At 40.5% G+C, this 23,332-nt stretch overlaps 1 protein-coding gene across 2 annotated transcripts in view; it reads right to left on the reverse strand.

Moving 5' to 3' along the window:
• Nucleotides 1–23,332, reverse strand: part of TANGO2 (transport and golgi organization 2 homolog) — a 165,986-nt gene that overhangs the window by 98,072 nt on the left and 44,582 nt on the right. For both annotated transcript variants that reach the window (XM_075275897.1, XM_075275890.1), the window contains exon 2: nucleotides 22,201–22,338. In XM_075275897.1, the coding sequence (XP_075131998.1) occupies nucleotides 22,201–22,256 (56 nt within the window). In that variant the 5' untranslated portion in view covers nucleotides 22,257–22,338. The remainder of the gene's footprint in view (nucleotides 1–22,200; nucleotides 22,339–23,332) is intronic.

The following is a 23,332-nucleotide window of genomic DNA, read 5'->3' on the forward strand; positions in this document are numbered from 1 at the left end:
GCTAGGTCCGGGGCCAGCAACCTTCGGCACTTCTACTGCTGTGAAACTACAACTCCTAGCGTTCCCCATTCACTATTATGGGAGTTCCATGAATAACTGAGCAAATACGCATGCTGGGAGTTCTAGTTTCACAACACCTAGAGGGTGAATCCTGCCTGAATGAATGAATGAATAATAAAAACTAAGTTTATTTGAAAAGGGGAGAGTAGCCAAAATATCAAAAGACAGGCATACCACCTGAGGTCCAGTTAGCCTCAATATATCTGGTCTCTAGGTATGCAAGTATTAGTATATGGCATGAATCCCAAGACCTTGTTAGTAGCCATATATCAGTGCTGTCTCTAAATACCGTATTATCCAGCGTATAAGATGATTTTTTAACCTCCAAAACTTTTCTGAAAAGTTGGGGGTCATCTTATATGCCAGGTTTACGGTGGGGCAGGGGGCGGAACTGCCATTAAGTAAAATGGCGAGTGAGCCTGCGCAGTAGCGCTTCGGAGAGAAGCGCTACTACGCAGGCGCAGGATTTAAAGAGAAGCCGGAAGACACAGAACCAGAGGGCGTTACTCTAAGAAGACAGAAGAGGCAGGCGTGCCCGAAGCTGACGTTGCATCTTTTATCCACGCCCATGGTGCACGATAGGTAAGTTTTGCATATATGTTTTAATACTTTTATTTAAAAACGGGACCGGGGGTTAATGTAACATTTACGGTGCCTAAATAGCCTTTTTAGAGGCTATTCACGCATATGTGGGGCTCTATTAGCATAATTTTGCTGATAGAGCCCCTTTAAAAAGAGGTACCCCACAGAAGAGTGGTAGTCTTATACAGTGAGTACATCCCAAACTCTATATTTTAACTGGAAAAGTTGGGGGTTGTCTTATATGCCCAGTCGTCTTATACTCAGGAAAATACAGTACTAATGGGGAAAAATGGGGGAAATCTGAAAGGGAAAGCAATAAATACCCAGAATTGGGTAATAATTTAGTATACACCCCTGACCCCGCTATGTAGCACCTCTGATGGACTCCTGTACTGCAATTTTTTTATTTTTCTCTATCAGTATGTCTTTTTAGAGTGTGAAAGGAAACCCATGTAAATACAGGGAGAACATATAAACTCCTTGCAGTTGTTGTCCCTGGCCAGATTTGAACCCAGGACTCCAGCGCTGCAGTGCAAACCACTGAGCCACCATGCTGCCCTCTGTACTGAAATTTTGAGGGGAAACAAGAGCCACAAGATCCTGCGATGCATACCATATATTAATATATTTTTTATCAGTTTCTGGCACAAGTTATAATAAAGTTCCCTCTTTCCCTCCCTGACACCCCCCATAACCTCCAAGTTAAAAAAAAATCTGAGTGTACACAGTGCACAATATAACTGGAAACTAATTTGCCACAGTATTGGAAACTCCCAGCCATTGCTAATCTCCTAACAGCTAATGAGGGAAATGTGAGACTGACAGATAGACAATGTGTGCAGAAAATACAGGTGACTAAAGGGCAAATGAAGTGATTTTATGCAACGGCCCATGTTCCTGAGCAATTTCTCTTTTTTAATTATTGAAAGGATTCGCTTGTTATCAGATGATTTCCCCTCATCTCTTATTCCACATTATTCCAAAAGTAATTATAAGAAAATCATTCTGCATGAAGCGCCATGTTGCTGTAAATAATGAACTACAGAAACTATTGACCTGACTTGTGTTATCGCTAGTACGTTATGGGCTTAATCTCAATTAAGGCTTAGTTTTCTTTTCCCAGTAAAATTATCACCAACTTTGTTCCTTCCAAGACCTAGAAATAAAAACAAGATTTATATGGTTGTACTACAGCGCTTGGATAAATATTTTATATAGTAAGCAGAATCAGACAAATTCTGCGGGAGCTATTTAGATTTACCCTAAATAGCTAAAATGAAAATATATCTTACTTAAATGGGCCAACTACTACGTTAATTAATAAGAAAAAAGCAGCAAGGTTCTTCATAACTGCTTATACTGTAATAGTTAAACTAACACTAAACTCAGAAATGCGCAAAAAAAATTATCCCAGTACTTCCTGCCTATATCTCTTCATTTTTCTTGATACTATTTTGTTTTGGATTACAATTACCGTATTTTTTGGACTATAAGATGCACTTTTTTTCTCCCAAATTTTGGGGGAAAAGAAGGGTGCGTCTTATAGTCCGAATGTGGCCGCCCGGCATCCACTGTACTAGAGAGGCGGATGCCGGCGAGGGATAGACGTTGGCACAGGTGCCGGGGCCTGAGACATCGCTACGCTCCTCTGCCCTGCATGAAGCCAGCAGTGGGAGGGGCGATGCTATTCCGCTCCTCCGTACCCCCGCTGCTGGCTTCATGCAGGGCAGAGGAGCGCAGCGATGTCTCAGGCCCCGGCACCTGTGCCGGCGTCTATCCCTCGCCGGCATCCGCCTCTCTATTACAGCGGATGCCGAGTCTGTATTGGCCGCCCCTTCTCCCCCGGGGACGGTCCCTACCGGCCCCATATCTGTAAAGTTGCAGGCCGGCTCCTGCGCGGCGATATCGCAGGAGCCGACCTGTTCGGGTGACAGCCGGGAGCCTAATGAAGGCTCCCAGGCCTGTGACTGCTATATTGCGGCTGGGTCTATGACCAGCCGTAATAGTAATACACAAAATGTCCCATAGATGGCAATACAGTAAAAAAAAAAAAAAAAAAGCTTTAAAAATATATAATAAAAATGAAATAAATAAAAGTTCTAAATCACCTCCTTTCCCTAGAATATATATAAAAGTAGAAAATCATATGTCAAACACATACACATTAGGTATCCCTGTGTCCGAAAATGCCCGGTCTACTAATAATTTTCCTGTACGGTGAACGTCAAAATCACAAGTGCTAAACCGCCGGGTTTTTTTCCAATACAAGGTGATCTAAGCAATAGACATTCCCCAAAATGGTATAACTAAAAAGTACATCTGGCCCCGCAAAAAATGTGGCCTTGCAGCTGTTGCAAAACTACAACTCCCATATACATATTAAATATTTTACAATTTTTTGCTTAAAAATTTTTTTTCCCCTATTTTCCTCCTCTAAAACCTAGGTGCGTCTTATAGTCCGAAAAATACGGTAAATCTAAGAAATATATAAAGAAATCACTATTTGTCCAAGGAGCTTAGTCATGTCCCCTTGCCCTTACAGTCTTGCTGTAGGCCATAAGAGAGCTGGATAAAGCAGGAACTCCCCACCCCCTGTGTTCTGTCTGCACCAGGAGGAACCCTTAAAAGGGTTGTCTAGGAATTACAAATCTCTGGCAGGAGGGCAGGGAAGGTGAAGAATAAAAAAAAAAAAAATGCATCACCGTGACGTAAATCCTGTGTTTTTTTTAACCTTTCCCAGCCTCCTGCCAGAGATCTGTAATTCCTGGACAACCCCTTTAAACTCTGCCAAATTGACTACTACGACTCTCCGCCCAAAGATGGAATTGATCAGCAGAAGGCTAACACCTTTGTTCTCTGTGGGAGTTTTAAAAGAGAATTTTTGTGCGGGTCACACAGAAACTTCTGTAGCCAGTTAGGGTAGTTATATTTCTTGTTTATTGTTCATTTCTAGGTTTAGGGCCCATACATACAAACTAATCTATCTGCCACTGATTTTGAGGCAGATTCTGCACTTATTATGCCTCACTGTATTAAAAATAAGTGTCCTGACCAATCTTGTTGTGGATTCTGATTCAGCCGCTTCATTTTCCTCCATGTGATCTTAGACTTAGAGTTCCTTTTAATGATGTTAGATGTAAATTCAGACATGTACTACTTAAGGGGGTTGTCCAGGACAAAACATTTTTTCTTTCTGGAGGCCATTGAAGGTGAAAAAAAAAACAACAAAAAAACCCATGCTCAATTGTTCCCGATGCTCTGGTGTCTCAGGCCAATCAGCGGCCTAAGGAAAGGACACAGTACGTCACTCGCATACGTCACCTGTGATGTCCTGGTTCTTTCCTTAGACCACTGAGTGGCCTCAGTGGTCAAGTGTGTGTGTGTGTAGGGGGGAGACTTCCACCAAAACAAGCCCTGGGGTTAGGTGGGACCAGACAGCAGCCTGGGACTCTGGAGCACTGGGGACAGGAGAGAATTGGATTTTTTTTTTCACCATCCCTGGTCTCCAAATAAAAAAAAACATTTTTTCCTGGACAACCCCTTTAAAGTCTTTATTAACACTTTATTCTAAGTGTTGTACATCCAAAGTTCCTGAGTACCTAGCTGTAAATTAAATTCAGCAGCTTGTCTCTATTTTCTTTCCCCTTTTCATGGTATATCAATTTCCTCATTTTTTTGTAATTATTATCAGGCCAGAATTTAAAACCTTCACAGGAGGATTATAAAGTGTAACCAAAGTTATGACAATGTTGTATAAAAGTAAGCTCAGGGAAACCATCAATAGTATACAATACAATTATTAAAGTGGACATATGTCCTAGAGAAAAAGCACTGCAAATATCTTCTCTCATTGCTCCTGCTATTCACACATTGTCTGCCCATCTGTTTGGACAGAGTCCTTAGTGCACTATTACTTGGCTCGAACACACATTGTAGGTAATGTCTAGCCAAAATATTCCCTATTTGGAAAACATCTCTCTCAGCAAGTCTTTGCCCTATAAAAGCTGATCTAGTAGCCCAATGGAGTACTACACCTGTCAACAATTAAAGTGCATGAATAGACAAATTGTAACAGGGGGACAAGAAGATAGACGGAGAGGTGTTTCAGGCATCAATCCATTCTGCCATATAACAGAAAGCTTATTGGAATAATGTGTTCTGGCACTGCCCGCTCATTCAGCCCTTTTGGGATGTTTTCTCATTGATTAATAAATTGTGTGAGGGTGAGATAGCGCTGCTCCTGCTGGGCATTCACACGACACCAAGCAGTTATAGGACTGTCATATGCCAAGGCCATACTTGGGGCTGTTTCCTACTTATTGCACCACTGATAACTGGTCGCAGGTGGGTCTGCGCACGTGTCTTCATGACAGACCATCAGCTTTGTGTGTCGCTATAGAGAGATCCGATTTCATTTTGTTCCTTAGGCCTGTTCTCTTTTCCAGCTTGTTCTGATCTCTCCCTTCTCCCCTCATAGCTACAACTTGAATACTGATTCTTCATACCATTCTACCAGGTTTGGCTACTTATAAGCATGACTGGGTTTAAATATTATTAGTATGCATTTCAATGTAAATCTTTGTTTATGCTGTACTTATCCTGAGTATTTTGGACTCCATTTTGTACATGGAGATTGTGAAGTCATTTGGTTTTGACTTCATGTATTGTATTCATGTAAAAATTCAATTAAAAAAAATAAAACTAATGATACAAAAAAGTGAAAAAGACACATTTTCCTTTCTCTTTTGTTTATATCCCCCCCCAAAAAAAATAAATAAATAAATAAATTAGTTGAATAACCCAAATGATAAAAATGTTATAGCCCTCAAAGCGGAACATACAAAAAAAAAAAAAACACGAAAAAGAGTCTGGTCCTGAACCACAAACTGGCCTGATACTGAAGTGGTTAATCTAGTTTAAAGGGATTCTATCATTAAAATTGTATTTTTTCTGCCTACCACGTGCCTACCTTAAGAAAGGCCATTCTACTCCTACCTTTAAATGTCTTCTCCAGGCCCTGGTTCGGTAGAAATCCCGGTTTTCGTCACATGAGGTCATATGAGTATATAAATGCGTTCTCCCGCAGCACTGTGGGTGTCCCCAATACTGCGAGCGAAATCTCCAGCGCCGCCTTCATATTCGTCTGGAACAGCCTCTCTTCACGTCTTCTTACAGAGCTGGGTTCAAACTTCTAGGCCTTGGGCAAAGCCAACTGTGCATGCCCGCCTGCCACAAGAAAATGGCCAATTACACAGTAAGTGTAAGCGGCCATTTTCTTGTGGCCGGCGGCCATGTGCAGTTTGAACCCAACGCCAAAAGAAGACGCTAAGAGAAGCCGTTCCAGACGAAGATGGAGGCGGCACTGGAGAGTTCTCTCGCAACATTAGGGATGCCCCCAGTGCTGTTTGAGCACTGGGAACCGCTCCCAGTGCTGCAAGAGAACTTATTTGCTTACTGACGAAAACCGGGATTTCTACCAAACCGCGGCCCGGAGAAGACATCTAAAGGTAGGAGCATAACAGCCTTTCTTAAGGCTATTCCGACGTGGCAGGCAGAAAAAATACAATTTCAATGATAGAATCCCTTTAACCAATAAGTATTTGGGATCTAGGATGAAGCTAAAGGAGGTGCAGTGGTAGCAATCACTACCAGGCCCAGATTATTTTGGTGCTTCGTTTATTCAAATCTGTTCAGCCATTTCATAGATATAAGCGCTATTAAAATAACGGACGTAAAAATACAGCCGTAAAACCGCCTGTATTTTACTATAGAACTCAATGGAAACGTCTTTTTACGGCCGTAAAATTAAGCACAAAATAAGCACAAAAAACGTCTCGCGTTACTCCATGTGAATGGACCCCTAGGCGAAGACCCCACCTAAAAAAAAAATGCTGTGTGAAAAAACGCAGCAGAAACACATTGCGGTTTCTTTCCACAGTGTTTTTGATTGTGATTTCTGCAGACTTTCTGCCCTTATTATACCTATACAGTAAATTCCAGTTTTTCTGCAGGTATAATTGACATGCTGCAAATTTTCAAAAAAGGGAGTGTTTATGAAAACACAGTTTTTCCAGTGCAGATTTTTTTCTGCAATGTGTGGATGCTTTCCTGGCATGGATAATAGGTTATGTCCCATACGGTACTTCTTTCTCCAGTAAAGGTCAGTACAATATGTGTACTGCATAAACTAGAAAGTGTAATTGAGTGAGTATATATATATTGTCAGGGTCTGGGGTTGCTAGGTGGGGTGGCATAGATACAAAAGTCCAGTTTCTTTAATCCAAAACAAAGGCAGAGTTTATTTTCATTCAAAAAGACAGTGCAGCAACAAAAGAAAACAATACAAAAATAAATACCTGCCCGGCTAGGCTCTAACTAAACATAGAATAGGTTACCTCACCTAGAATAACAGAAATCCAAAAGCCAGTAGAATCATTCAGGACACAGCTCCAAAAATATGTCCTCTCTGTTTACTCTCCAGCCAAGCTCTGCCAAAGGTCTGCTGCTGGAGCTGGCTTCTTAAGCCTCCTTGACGAGGAGACTCTCAACAGCTGAGTTGCTGCCGGAACATCCCCAAAGTGTGGACTGGAGGGGGGTGGATTGACAGGTCCCACTACCAACCTATCTGCCATTGATAAAAATCCAGCCCAGTAACCGGAACTTTGAAATAACACTCAGCAGACAAAATTATCTGCTGAAAAACATTCTTTCTGGAGTTAGTAGTACATCTCACTCTTAGTAGTCTGGGTGAGAAGTACACCCCCTCCACTACCTGACCAGCCATCGGCTTACAATACATACATATATTTTTGTGTGTGTGTGTGTGCAACTGCATACGTATGACTGTATGTGTGTTTATAAATGCATATGTATGTCTGTAGGCAAATGTGTATATTTATGTTTGTAAATGTTATTCTAGGAGTGTGTGTAAATGCCTATACAAGTGTGTAGGTAAATGTGTATATACAGGAATGTGCTGTCTAATGCATATGAAAGAATATGAGTATTAAAGGGGCTCTATCAGCAAAATCATGCTGATAGAGCCCCACATATGCGTGAATAGCCTTTAAAAAGGCTATCCAGGCACCGCTAAAGTTATATTAAACAACCCCCCCCCGTTTTTAAAATAATTCCGTAAAAAAGAATGTGATCTACTTACGCATCGTGCACGATGGGCGGGCATTCAGGGTCCGCCGTCTTCTTCATCCACGCCTCCTCTTCCTGCGATGTCCTCGGGTCCCGTCTTCCTCTGGCGCTCGCGGACTGACATTGATAAAAAAAAATTGGCCTGAGCGCATGCGCAGTAGCCGTAGTAGAAGCCACATGCTACTGCGCATGCGCACAGGCCATTTTTTTTTTTATCAATGTCAGTTCGCGAGCGCTGGAGGAAGACGGGACCCGAGGACATCGGAGGAAGAGGAGGCGTGGATGAAGAAGAAGACACACCCTGAATGCCCGCCCATCGTGCACGATGCATAAGTAGATCACATTCTTTTTTAGGGTATTATTTTAAAATGGGGGGATAGTTTAATATAACTTTAGCGGTGCCTGAATAGCCTTTTTAAAAGCTATTCACACATATGTGGGGCTCTATCAGCATGATTTTGCTGATAGAGCCCCTTTAATATGAATACCTGTAGTATATGGCCGCAACATTTCTAAAGACTTTTTGTGGTAGAAAAAGCAGTTAGGCAATTGAATGAAAACAAGCTTAAGCTGGATTCACACCTGGGTTGGAGTCTCAGAATCCACCTATGGCTAAAGCACCACGTTGCGGAAACGCAGCTTTTTTTGTTGCAGTTTTTTAAGCCAAACCCAAGAATGGCCACAAAAGAAATGGGAAATAGACTTCAGGAGCTCCCGAACCCCAGCAGCTAATTTACAGAATACCGGGCCTTTTACTACTTACCGGACACTTCTCCAGTGATGGTCCGACGGCTGGGACGCAAGACTCCTTCCTCCTCTCGCCTGGAGTCGCAAATGGCCCGATTTCTGCTGCCGGCAGCGCAGCCTCTTCAGCTCCCTGCCGGCTCCAAGATGGCGCCGGCATGTGCTTCTCCCGCTGAGACCCGGGATCTGTCGGCAGCGTGTACGGCTCCACCGCTGCAGTCTCCTCCGCAGACTTCATCCCAGGAACCAGGTGGACTGCCCCAGACGCCCTCCGCTGCTCCAGGCTCTGCATCTACCACCCTGCAGGTACCGGGGGTATCCTTCCCTGACCCCCAAAATGGCGGCCGCTCCATCTCTGCCTCCTCCTCCCCTCCCTCCACTGCCCTAAGTCTCTTGCCAGTGCCCTCCCAGCCCCTCTTGGCTACCCCTGCACTCTCTCCCCCTTCTGCAGTTCTGCCCTCTGCAGGTGGGTCCACTGTACCCCATCCATCGCCCTTTGTGCTACCCACAGGATCCCAGGATGCTCCAGCTCCGCAGTTTCTACACGTCACCCAAGGATATAAGCTCACTACGGGTCCCGGCAGTGAAATTTTCCGTTCCCCTAGGTCTGCCTCTACTGTTGTACCTGTGGGTGCCCTGGACTTACCTTGTGTTGCACCGGACTCTCAGTTCCTCTTCATGGGGTCTTGGCCTCCCCCTCAGCTGGGTGCGGTTACTCTGGACGTTACAACTCATGGCCAGGAGATGGACTCTTCTGCTACCCCTGCGGTCCTCCGCAGTCCTTGCATTTCTGATTCTTCCCGACAGGAAGCCATGTCGGAGGGCCGCCGCCATAAACGTCCTAAGTTGTCGGACATCTGGCAACTCCTTCATACCATGCCGACTAAAAGTGATCTTGAGGGGCTGGTCCGTAGGCTTGAGGAGAGGCAGGATAAGATTTTCTCCGGGTTTAAATCTGAGCTACAGTCATTGTCTGAGCAAGTTGCTGTGCAGCAGCACAATACTGCCTCCATTGATCATCGCCTAGCGGCTGTTGAACAAACTTTGTCTATCCAACGTGACTTTAACAGGCATGTCTTGCTTCAGGTGGACGATCAGGAGAACAGGGGCTGCCACAATAACATTAAGTTACGAGGCATCCCGAATGCTGTTCCCACTGCCGAATTGCGCTCCGTTGACTCCTCCGTCTTCAACACGGTTCTCTCCCGCCCGATTGGTACGGAAATTAATATTGACAGGGTGCACCGTGTTCTCGGACCCAGGCGTGCTACCGCCCCTGAACCTCGAGATGTCCTCTGCAGAGTACACTTCTATAAAGAGAAGGTGGAAATTCTCCAAGCAGCTTGGCGACATGGCCCGGTCCCTTTCATGAACGGTCAGGTGTCTCTCCTCCCGGATATCTCCCGCTGCACCCTGGCCATGAGGCGACTTCTGAAGCCTGCTCTACAGCTGATTCTGGATTCTGGTGGCACGTACAGGTGGGGCCACCCCTTCCACTTGCAGGTTCGCAGGAATGGGGCAGTGTTTGTTCTGCAATCTCCTGATCAGGCAGCTCAGTTGGCACAATTCCTGGACCTTCCTGACCTCTCTCTCCCGGACTGGCTTGAGTTTCCGCTGTCACCTCCCCCTCCGGTCACCCGTTCTCTTTCCCTGCCCCGAGGTCGACGCCAATCGGAGAACTCTCTACCGGTTCCTAAGGACTGATTTGCTTTTTTCCAGTTTCTCTGTCACCTGTTTGCCCTACTGCTGGACAGTGTTGTGCCTTTCTGATGCGGATTGCTCTTCCTCCTCTTTTCTGCCTCGTCGGCTGGTCTGGTCTGTCGATTCCTCGCGGTTGTTGCCCCTGGTCCCTCTGATGCCAGCTTTCCTGTGTTGACTTTGTTTACTCTATTGGTACCTGACCTCTTGCTGTGTTCGCGGTCTGTGCCTTTGACTGTTGCCTTAAGTTTTCTGCCCTGCTGGTGGCTGTGGTGGGTTTCGGCCGCTGCGGCTCCCAGTGGTGTTCGCCGCCCCCTCTCCCTCCTCTCCTGTCTTCTTGCCGGGTTCCTCGTTGCTGCTTCATATTGCTGCCTGGGGTGCGGATTGTGTGTCATGGTTTACGGCCTCTCCCCCATTTAGTTAGGATTGGCAGCTCTCTGAGGACGTTCTGCGGCGCGTCCTCGAGACCTGCATTAGTGGGTTTTTTCCCACAGTTCTTTTTGTTGTCTGCTCTGGATTAGCCTGGAGCGGTCCCGCTTGTTTGTCCTTCCCGTCTCCCTGCTTTTTTATCTTGTCTTTTGTTTTTTCTCCCTTGCCCCCTTCTTTCACTTTTTATGGAGCCCCGGCCTTCGGCCCTCTCAGTCTTCCTGTTGTGCGGAATAGTGGCATTTTGGAGCTCTTTCCCAGAGAGGTATAGGTTCTCTTTTTGTATCCTGTTTTCTCTCTGCCTGACTCCCCGGGTTTGTTAGTTCTCGCTTGTTATTACAGGAGTTAACTCTGGTCTTGACACTATCGGTTGCACTCTCTTGGATTCCTGTCTGTTCTTAGCCTCCTGGCTTGCGGTGGGTTGCTCCTCCTTTCCGTTTCTCAGAATTCGGGGTCGCTCCTTTGTCCCTCCTCCTCCCTTCCCTTCCTTTCCCCCCATCCTCCACCTTTCTTCGTTTGTCTTGTTCTGTTGTGTCCATGTGTGTAGTTTATTTTGTGGGTCCGTTAGTTCTGGGCCTACCTTGTTATTGCTTTGCTTTGTGTTTTGCCTTTTTGTAAAATGCTTATAAATAAAGAATTTATAAAAAAAAAAAAAAAGAAATGGGAAATATTTGGAGAATCGACTCCTGGCTTTGTCTAAAAAAAACACAACAAAATCTACAACAAAAAAAACTGTGTTTCCGCAAAATGGTGTTTTAGCCTAAAAATTGGAAATCAGGAGAGAGAAAAGTCCTGCAAGGAAGACGTTTTGCTCCCCTGGTTTCAGAATAAAACCAGCAGAAACCGAAGGAAACCTGACAGATCCCATCATTTCAGTTCTAAATTCCAGAACTCTAATCTGAACCTGGCATGATATACTTAGTTGGGGGAGGAGGGATATTTATCAAGACCCCCCTTGTTTTTCTTATTCTCTACTTTTATTTTAAATTCTTATCATTGTGTGGGAAGGATGTATTTTTCTTTTGTGACTATTTCTACTTTGCTTTTGTCTCAGGAAAGTGGGTATTGTTTATCTGGGGTGAAACAGTGAACATAAGATGCAGAAAATAAATGTTGTGGAAAAGGGGAAGGTTGCAGAACGGCTCCGGCCTAAAATTTGCATCTGCGCCCATAGGACCTTAGTTCCCCCACTGACTGTACTTCTTGTGTTGATGCTGTGTTTTACGTATTTGAGATAGTAGAGAGGATTATGACTAAATACTACAAAATTATCTGCTACATTCCTGCCCTCCATAGATCTCCTTCTCATGGTAGTATTCATACAGTGCAAACATAATACATAGTGCAAAAATAGAACTACTGACATAGAAAACAATATTAAAACGTGAATCCTGAAATACCATCACAATTATCAGCAAATCTAAATGTCTTCATCTCAGGTTTTAAGTTTATGAGAAACTGGAAGTCAATCCATACTTATAATGAAATAAATACTGATGTGTCACTTTAAGATAAGTAGTTATATGAAAATTAATTAAACTGTTTTATTAATGATACTAATTGTTGTAGTACTAAAAATGTAATAACAAAGAGATATAGTCATCCTGAGCAATTTACATAGGAGTATGTTTGTTATAAAATATACAAAATGTTCACAAGTCACAAGAAGTAATTGGAAATAACATTATAATATGTCAACTAAAATTGTTCTTAAAGGAGAATAATCTTAAAATTTGTAATATCTCGTATGTTCAGACTCCATATATTATATGATGATGATATTATAATAACCATTTCCCTCTAGTCTTCTAGCATGTCCTCATTTGCATATTCCATATGACGTCATAGAATGTTGTGATGTCATAAAGACATTTCCCTTAGGTCAGTGTCTGGGGCTGAGAATTGTCAGTTCTGTGTTCTACTAGTGAGATAACAGTTCATTTCTCTGCTACCTTAGCGATTATTGGCTATTGGAAGCGATTTTTCTCAAAAACGTCTAATTTGATCTAGACCATGATGTGGCATTTAATGCTAATAACATCTTTCTTTATCGGCCAATCCCTCTGCTGCATAGAATGCGACCCCAGAGGGAAAGAGGCCATGAATGAATTTAAGACTCTCATTCGAAGCCAAGTGGATCAAAATCCAGAGGCTTATTCAAACATCCAGCGGTTTGCTAAAGCCGCTCAACAAGAACTCCTGGATTACCTTGAGGATGAAGTCGTGATGCTGGGTAATTTTTATAGTTATTATTATTCTGTGGATAATGAAAGATAGATTATGGTTATAATTGCTCTGTTCTCATTCCAGATACCTATGCAATAACTGAACTAGTGTCCGAATATAAAAAATCTATTAATGTCATCGAAGGCACCAAGTTTAAAGGTAATTTCTGCATTTTCCAGATCTGTAAATTCCTTTAGCAAAAAAACCCTGAAAATAGCCTTTATATTGGGGGCTTAGATTAATAGATGAGCGGATTGTATTTTATCTAATCTGTATTATTTTTTCTCTTCATGTATTCTAGATGTCCAGCTTCTTCACATAATTGCACTTCATTTCCAGAAACTTAAAAGCAAAGTCAAGGATATTGCCCAGGATTCCAATAACAGTAAGTGTCTTCGTTTCTAACAGTATGGACTAAAGGGTTAAAGCCCCTGATATAGGTGGGTATTATTGTAGAAACGTTCCTGAGAGGACCGAAACGTTGCCGGTTTTGGATTAAAACCACATTTGTTTGGTAATTATTGGAATGCTGCTATTTTTTCTTTTTCTATATATGCTATATGAGGATTTTCCATCCTCTTCTTTTAGACTTGCACCCATCTTCTATTGTGCTCTTTGGGGTTATATATACATATTTATATCCCCACACTCCATGTATAGACATATTAATAAAGTTGAGTTTAGCTGTAATGATTTAGCAGATTTACCTGCAGTCCTATGCAAAAAATAATGATAATTTGCAGCAAATAAACTCAGCTCTACTTTACCTGTCCCCTTTGCTCTGAGTATCACATATACTCTTCCTATGAGCCAACCTTTTCTGCTCCTTCTCCTCATACATGTATCTGCTTATATTCTATGAATAGGAAGAAACAATTGTGATAAAACAACTATATTGACAATGTCTATTTATGCAGTTTTCTATTAGTATAGGTTGTGTATAGCTGTATATATTCATACTTATACAGTGTGTCACTAGGCTCTATTCAATTCTAATAAGACATTTTGTTTTCTTTCTTCACATTTTAGGGAGGTGTCCAAATAAACAAGGTAAGTTCTTCTCTATACATTATTACTTCCTAGCACGCTACAGTAATATTCTACATACATATAATAAACACCCAGGGCCTTCTGGAGAAATCCTCGTAGGGCCATGAACTATCTGATTGGCTGCCAGGGATGTTTGTAGTAGTCCCTGCTGTCCTCTAGAGCGGGTCTGGAACCTCCTGGGGTAGCTCCGAGATTTTTGTTATTGGAAATCTCCCATAATACAAGACATGGCGTCGCTGCCATAATATAATAATATAGAAACACAAAGAATATAATTCTATATAAAGTTTACTGTTGAATCTAAGAATAAAACCTTTCAGTAATCTGATATTTTTCTTTTCCCTCTATAAGGTGCAGACAGCTGTGGTAAGTACATTTTATATGACTCTTCATCTTATGTATATTATATTTTCTATAACATTGTAAGTCTCTAACACAAGTGCTTTTTCTAGGATTAATGACACAATCCTACACCAACTGTAAGAGCTGTGTGCAAAAAAAGATTGTTTGTGCCGGAGGCCCTCCAAGGAATCAAGGTATAGTATAACATATATGTAATAATCCAGAGGAACTAGGATGACAGTCTTTTATTATTATAATACATGTCATTGGACTTCTTATTGATGTGTTTGTACATTATATGGGTGTTTTATGTTCACTGTGTTGTCAGATAGTTGTCAGTGATTTGCTGATCTTTGGATCAGGATAAGAAAGTTCCATGTGAGCGGCCACTGACTGGATACCTCCATGTAACTAATGGAGATGACAGCGCAGTAGGGGATGGGGAGGAAGCCAATACACAATGGCCGCTGTACTTGGGGAGTTTATTACACGTGGCGCTATTTACAAGTGTGGCTATTGTGGTTGCCATTACCTTGGTGCACTTACTGGCATGTTGTGAGGTTCTATGTGTCCAGCATCCTATGGAGACACTTGTGCATGATATTATAAAGATGTGTGTTCTCCTTACATGCCTAGTGACAATATTCTCTTATATGGATGAAGTTATTTGCTATAACATGCTTTTTTTTTTTTTGACAGAATACTTTGATAAGTGTAGCTGTATGTGCCCCGGGAATAGATGCTCTGGTAAAGTAACCCTTTATATTCCTATCTATAAATTCATATATTTATTTGGTAAAAGCTCAGGACACCAAATACCCCATATATACTATATTTATATCCAGAACACTTCTAACAGTCCACAGATAATTCTAGAAAATCTGATTTACTGAGCCCAAAGGACAGTGAGATTAATATGACTCTGTCCAAAGAGAATCCTACACGTGCCACAAGCAGAAAAAGCAAAGTTTGTGGCAGCTTGTGTTCTGTCATATAACCGGAGGTGATACAGATCACCATATGCGATAGATTCTTATATAGTCTCCGCTTACATTAGATAGTTTTATATATTCTTATATAGTCCCCGCTTACATTAGATAGTTTTATATAATCTTATATAGTCTCTGCTTACATTACATATTTTTATATAATCTTATATAGTCTCCGCTTACATTACATATTTTTATACATTCTTATATAGTCTCCGCTTACATTACATATTTTTATACATTCTTATATAGTCTCCGCTCACATTAGATATTTTTATATATTCTTATATAGTCTCCACTTACATTAGATAGTTTTATATATTCTTATATAGTCTCCGCTTACATTAGATATTTTTATATATTCTTATATAGTCTCCGCTTACATTAGATAGTTTTATATATTCTTATATAGTCTCCGCTTGCATTAGATATTTTTATAGAATCTTATATAGTCTCCGCTTACATTAGATATTTTTATATAATCTTATATAGTCTCCGCTTACATTAGATAGTTTTATATATTCTTATATAGTCTCCGCTTACATTAGATAGTTTTATATAATCTTATATAGTCTCTGCTTAATTAGATATTTTTATATAATCTTATATAGTCTCCACTTACATTACATATTTTTATAGATTCTTATATAGTCTCCGCTTACATTAGATATTTTTATATAATCTTATATAGTCTCCGCTTGCATTAGATATTTTTATATATATTCTTATATAGTCTCCGCTTGCATTAGATATTTTTATATAATCTTATATAGTCTCCACTTACATTAGATATTTCTCTTTTATCAGACTTGAAAACTGGCCTATACTGCTTTCCCTGCAAAGACCATAAAACTCATGTTGCAGAAGCTATAAGCTGTGGAGGTAAGTAGATAGTGTTATATGCCAGTTACTAGGACTTACATAGTAACGGCTACCTATGCAGAGGTAACGCTCTACTGTAGGTAACAGAGGTCAGCGGGTACAAAAGACTGTAATTATAACTTTTTTCCTTATATCTAGAGAGAAGTATAGAAGTTATAGAGGACGATGACCTAATCCTCGACTGTAACTTTGATTGGCATGCCAGGTTGGAGGAATCTTATAAGAATACATTCTGGAAGGTAAATACAATGTAAAGAGAATAATGATACAATATAGTATCAGTGATAGAAATAACCTGATTATAAAGAAATGAGACATTTGAGGATCTAACAATTGTTTCTATTTTCTTTTCAGCACGGCCATATTGAACAAAGAGTCACCGAGGATCCCTATCTAGAAATCAAAGGGATACAGATGCAGGACTCTGGCCGTTACTCATGTGCAACCAGCCTGTATTCCGGGGTACCAGTGAGCAGCATAGTCTACCATGTGACAGGTAAGTGCACACTATCACCCACAATAAACTTTCAGTTTTTAGGGTGAGTTTAGCATCAGCATCCGAAGCTCCAGCCCAGAGTCTATCAAATTTTATTTAGAAAATATAGTTATATATAATTCTAATCTATGCCAAGAAGATATGAGTCTGATATTCCAATATATTATATCTGTATAATGCTGATAATGATGATTATTATTGTTACGCCACCTAAAATGCCTTTATTTGTGCTATAAAATGCATTTCTTTTTAATTTAGTTCTCAGCGGATCAGTAAGGGCGACAAAGAAATACCAGGCTCGCCCTACACTCCCTGCCGTGCTTGACATCACCAAGCCTGCACAGACGCTTGTTGTCCTAGGAAAGAGACAGAAGGTCCTCCACATAATAATACCTGTGGCCGGAGCCCTCACCGTCACCATCTTGTTATTTGCTGGCATATGGTAGGTAATAGTTATACGATACTTGTAGGATTAGCAGCACACAAGCAAGAATCATAGAAGTGTAGTCAAGCCCAACAAATCTTGTCAGCTTTCTATTTGATATAAATGTTTGATCAGAAGATTTGGTTCTGATACTTCAGTATTGGACATTTCGGTTCTGTCACTTTCTGTCTATGCCTGTTTGGATCATCATATTCAGAACCCCTTATGTTCAGTGGGATACTTGAGCCAGCGATTTGCTTCGGTTAACCTCTGCACCGCCAGGCAGAATAGCGCAGTCTGCTGCTCTCTTTATCCCAGTAAAATGTTACAGCCATACAAAATACATAAACCAGACAGATCCCAATGAAGTCAATGCAGTGCTAAGGCTGCCATAGGGATCAGAAGTCCTAAGTGAGCGACATCTACACACGACACCCATGTACATAAGAATTCACTTGTACAAAGCAGATATCAAATAACTAATATTCATTTTTCTTTCTTTCAGCATCTGCATATTCTGCAGGAAAAAGAAAAAACAAGAACCTGCGGAAAAACAGCCAGTGTAAAGGCAGAATGTCAAAGCCAACTGTCACAAAAAATGAAAAATCCTATAAACAATAAAAAAAATAAATAAAATATTACTTCGGTCTTTCTCAGATTTCTACTTATAATCGAACTACAGAGACAATGTCATTATATATTATTATTTATATGCATTGTTATTATTGCAAATGAGAATGGGGGGAGGGGGTCTCTTATTTTATAAACTGTTTTTCCACAACAAATACTTATCACCTTTTCACAGTATAGATAATAATGTACGGTATTATTACTATTATTAACGAGGGCCTAAATATCATGTAAATGGGGGTTCCTAAGATTATCTGCAGAACATCGCAATATGCATTTTTGATAACACTGACTTCATATTACCGTATCTGCTTCGGTAAAATGCCTCCTGTCTGATATAAACCTATCAGATACCATTATCAATACCATTTTGAATCATATATAGGAGATGGCTACATAGTTGGCAGAGGATAATAATAATAATACATTTTTTTTGTATAGCACCAACCTATTCCGCAGCACTGTACAATTTGTAGGGTTCAAGTACAGACAAAAAGATACATTACAAAGAAATAGTCACTTCACACAATGGGACTGAGGGCCCTGCTCACAAGAGCTTACAATCTATGAGGCAGAGGGGATAACACAGGAGGTGGCAGGGGCAGCATCAGAGGTAGCATTGCTTATACAATGGTCAGACAATGTTGTAATAGAGGTTACTGTCATAATACATAAAACTGTGTGAGCCATCACCAGTCGTGTCCTTTAACATGCAGATTGTGCCTGGACATATAAAGTTAGCCTGAAACGGCATCATATCGTGTGGGGTAATGTGGGAGCTGGAACAGAGAAGGGGTCATTATAGGGATTCTAATTCCAGTACGGATGGGTTTACATTAGGAATTGTGATAGGCCTGTCTGAAAAGAAGTGTCTTTAGTTTGTGCTTGAACCTGTAGAAATTGGGAGTTAATCTGAGTGTCTGGGATAGAGCATTACAGAGAGGTGGTGCAACTTGGGAGAAGTCATGTATATGAGTGTGAAAGGTTCTGGTAACCTGAGGATCACCATAGTCCTGATCCCTATGCCAATGTTGAGTTTATCTAGAGTAACAAACTATGTCATATATCTCTCCATAGACTCAGGCATATATGGTGAATATTATGTTATTTTGTTTGATCGCATGTCCAGAGCTAAAATCCACAGGGAATTCTTTCAACACTCCTATGCTTCAAGATAAGAATACAGCGATGAGACCTCTCACCTCTGTATCCCAGACCACCCCTATTCTCCTTCTGTATGTCCTTCCTTTGATAACAAAAATATTATTTCTGCCATACCTATGGGAGCAGATGTATATATGAGCAGGAAAGAAGGAACCACACTGGCAGACAACCTAAATGGAATGTCAAGTAAAACAAGTATACACAAGGCATATAAAGGAGCATCTGCATAGTAGCTTACACCAATATATAGGCATCAAGAATGCTTTTATAAAGTATGTGTCACTTTTCAGGAAAATACATCAGGATATTCAGGAATCTCAGTAAGCTATAATTTATATGCCTTGTTCCTAAATTATTGCCACATTAAAATGAAGTATTTATTACTATACTGTAGCGGAGGTCGGAGCTTTGTATCACTGTTTTACGTATAACAAAGTTTTATTTCCATGAAACGCACAGCAGTTACACAAGTCTTACTAAATCCTGTGAAATTATATGTCAGCCCATCATGCTAAAGCTATGTAAATGACTGTAAGGTAAAGTATACAATATAATAGGTGCTGTCCATAATTTTCTAATGGAACTATGTCTAATAATCTGATTTATACTCAAGAACATGACTTGATGGACTCTTAACAATCTTGATGATATGTTTAACCTACGTTAAATTAATAAATAAAGAATCAAACATTTTAGGCCCTGCATATACATTTTTGCAACCACTGCTAGAGGAGCAGATTTTGTTTAATCTTAGAAATTAAATGGTTTTCTGGAAGTTGAACATTAATGTCAGATTAGCGGGAGTCCTAAATATCTTATTTTATATTTGCTCACTTATACAGTGTTACTGAGCTGGGCTACTTTCACATGGTTAGTATTTAGTATCAGTATTTGCAATGTAAAATGAGGAGAGGTCTAGTACCCAGAAGAGAGAGAAATCTTTCCATAATAATAATTCTCTGGGTATCTTTCACTCCTGATTTTGGTTTAAAAATACTGATGGAAAATACTGACCAAATATTGACTGTGAAAGTGACCTAAAGCAGTAAAGTAGTGTCTAATGTAAAATACATAAATGTATATGTAATCAGGCCATCTTCAGAAGGATGGATTCACTCAATGAAATATGGACCATATATCCGTTCCGTTCTTCAGACTCCAAGAATCATAATAAGGTCATAGCTGAGGGGGGCCATGTGTCCTGGGTGCTGGTTGTGGGGGAGTGCCAACAAGACACTTTTATGTGTATAGATATACGTAGAATGAGGGTGGTGAACTGTCCTTTTTCCCTAAGCCTAGGTACAGCTCTGATTATAGTCATCTATGATGCTAGGAGTAGCTTCAGGTAAAAAACATAATTATTAATGTATCATTTCCATTCTACACAGATGAATAAAATTAAGTTAATATAATAAACTAAGCACCCTTATGATCCGATATTTATGACGATACTTGTCTGTAATGGTAAATTTGACTTACAACTTGCCCTATCTAAGCAACCCCTTTCCACATGCTTTATGCTAAGGCCCCACGTTGCGGAAAAGCTGCTTTTTTGGGTTGCAGAGTTTCCTGCGTTTTTTGGACCCAAAGCCAGGAATGGATTTAGCAGAAAGAAAACGTAAACCATATATACTCGAGTATTAGCCGACCCGAATATAAGCCAAGACCCCTAATTTTACCACAAAAAATTTGGAAAACTTATTGACTCAAGTATAAGCCGAGGGGGGAAATGCAGCAGCTACTGGAAATTTTCAAAAATTAAAATGACCGGAGTTTTTGTGTGCAGTAGTTGCTGGGTGCTGGGAAAGGGGAGGGGGTGTTTTGGTTGTCTGTCTGCCCCTTCATTGAGCTTGAGGACTGTTTTTTTCCCCCCCACTTGGAATCCAGCCTGGCTGAATATATGGTATCTACAGTGTTCCTATTAACCCCTTCCCGACGGAATAGGAGCACTGCAGATCCCCTATATTCAGTAGACTAGGCACTTTCAGACACAGGGATACCTAATGTGTATGTGTTTCACAGTAATATTCTACTTTTATATGTATTCTAGGGAAAGAACTTTTATTTATTTTATTATTTTATATTTTTTTAAAGCTTTTTTTTTGTTTAACTATTTTATGGGAGATTCTATACATTACTACTGCGGCTAGTCATATAAAAAAAAATTACTACTGCGGCTAGTCATATAAAAAAAAATAAATTATTTTTTGCTTGACTCGAGTATAAGCCAAGGGGGGCTTTTTCAGCACAAAAACTGTGCTGAAAAACTCGACTTATACTCAAGTATATACGGTAAGTTCTTCAGATAAACGTCCCATCCCTTTTCAAGACACTTTTGACTTTAAAAAAACATTCACTCGGCGGAAAATAAAGAATTCTTCATTTTTCTCCGCCGGCATTTTGCCCACGGTCTAGCTGCGACTGCATCAGCATTCATTGCGGCATCCTGCTGCTGATTAGGCCTAGATGAATGGGCCTAGTCAGCAGGGAATCTCGAACTGAGGCAAGATAAAGCAGGGAGCTTCTTTTTTCCGCGTCCTGATGCGATCTCTGCTTCCCATTGAAAACAATGAGAGGCGGATTCCAGGAGGAACCTGCCTCAGATTCTAGAGCAAAATTTGTCCCCAAATCTGCGGCAAATTCCTCCATGTGAACACAGCCTAAGAGTATTGCTTCAAAAAGCAAAAGAAAAACAGCTTTTCAGCAACATGGGTCCTTAGTCTTAATAGGATATATGGATGTTTGTTCTCATCCTTCCCCTAAAAGTGGTTGTCTAACCATTTGTTGACAACTAAAACATCAAAATCATTGACAGGTATACAATAAACCACCATAGCCATTTATTGTTATATGCAATGCATAAGCGTTTTCTGACTGCCTCCATTGTGTTCCATCTCATGCTTCATTTAGTCAGCTATATGAGAGGCTGGACAGCTGCCCTAGTGTTTGCAAAGTGTTTACAAACCTATCAACACAGTAGGATACCAGGTACAACGTGTTAACCCCGCACATAACCCCCGTAACCACTTATTGCATTAATGTATAGACAAGTAACAGAATATATATATTATAGTTACATAACAGACAAAGTAATGTATGTATGCAGTTTGCAATGATTTGCAAAATAAACTTGATATTTTTAAAACCACTGCTCAATATAATTTCTGATACCCATCACACATTGACATGTATCAACAATCCCATAATAGTGGGTTTTACTATGCATTTTTTATCCACTTCGTGTTACCTGCTTCCTTTGCTGTTGTAAGATCCCCACACAGCCTAAAAATCACAAATCATTTTGTACATAGCCCGTCCATACCATGTTAACATTTAGATACCTGTAAGCATTCTTGGAGACGGGGCGGGGATCAAACTTGAAGAAAATGATGCACATGAGGAGTTTCTAGTAGGACACAGCTATATTAATGTGTCGCTGCACGGACCGATCACTGTTTCATGGATGATCCTTTAGTTGCCTGCAGGCAAACAGAGAATTGAAATATGCAATAATAAAGTAATAAATACTTTCATACTCATTTTGAAGCCTCACCACCTCCTACTGGAAGGCGAAGTTTAAATTTCCCACTGTTCCCATTAGCCATACTCAATTTTAAAACCAACAGGACACCGAAGACACATTTGTCTTAATGAGCTGCATTTATCTAGATCACGCCAACACATTCCTACAGCTTCAAATGTCACTTAAATGGGAATTTAATATTGTGCTTTTACATAAGAAGCACTGCTAGGTGAATAATAACAAATCTTAAGAGACAGGAACATTGCAATTTGTACATCAAAAATGAAACTATTTTGATGAGCTGAGATCCTATATTGTATACATGGATATGAAGATGCCTTTTATGTACTTATTTCCTGTTGCTTAAAGAGGTCCTTTCATCTCCTCCAACAAGTCCAACTCTTTGCATCATTTAGGTGTAATCAGTTTTAATAAGATTTTTTCACAACAAAACAAAGGAAACACACAATGCAAATTCTCTTTGCATCATTTAATAGAAGCTACTCCACTGATTCCGACACAGTTGGAATTTTCTCTCTAGACCATACTGTTCTTGAGAAATAAATGCTGTTGGTTTTAGCTTTAGAGTCTAATATGTCTTAGACTTTGCACTGTCAACATGGCGGTATCAGGCAGAAGCAGGCTTCTGACTGGAGCTCTGAATCCCATCCCCTTGCCTAACACTGCCCTTCTGATATTATTTGTTCTCGTACTGTGTTAGCCAGTGGGTTGGAAATATAAAAAAACAAAAATACTTGATAGTCTTCAGTAGTTGATACCTTTTTAATGGCTAACTCATAATGATGACAGATTACAACGTTTCGGAACCTCTCGGGTCCTTTCTCAAGTAAATTCCTTCTGATATTACACAGCTTAAACCGATTTGGGCACAGGCAGTTCTATATACTGCTGGAAAGCTGACAGTGCACTGAATTCAGAATTCAGTCGGC

Source organism: Leptodactylus fuscus, chromosome 1 (assembly GCF_031893055.1).
Source record: "Leptodactylus fuscus isolate aLepFus1 chromosome 1, aLepFus1.hap2, whole genome shotgun sequence".
NCBI lineage: Eukaryota > Metazoa > Chordata > Amphibia > Anura > Leptodactylidae > Leptodactylus > Leptodactylus fuscus.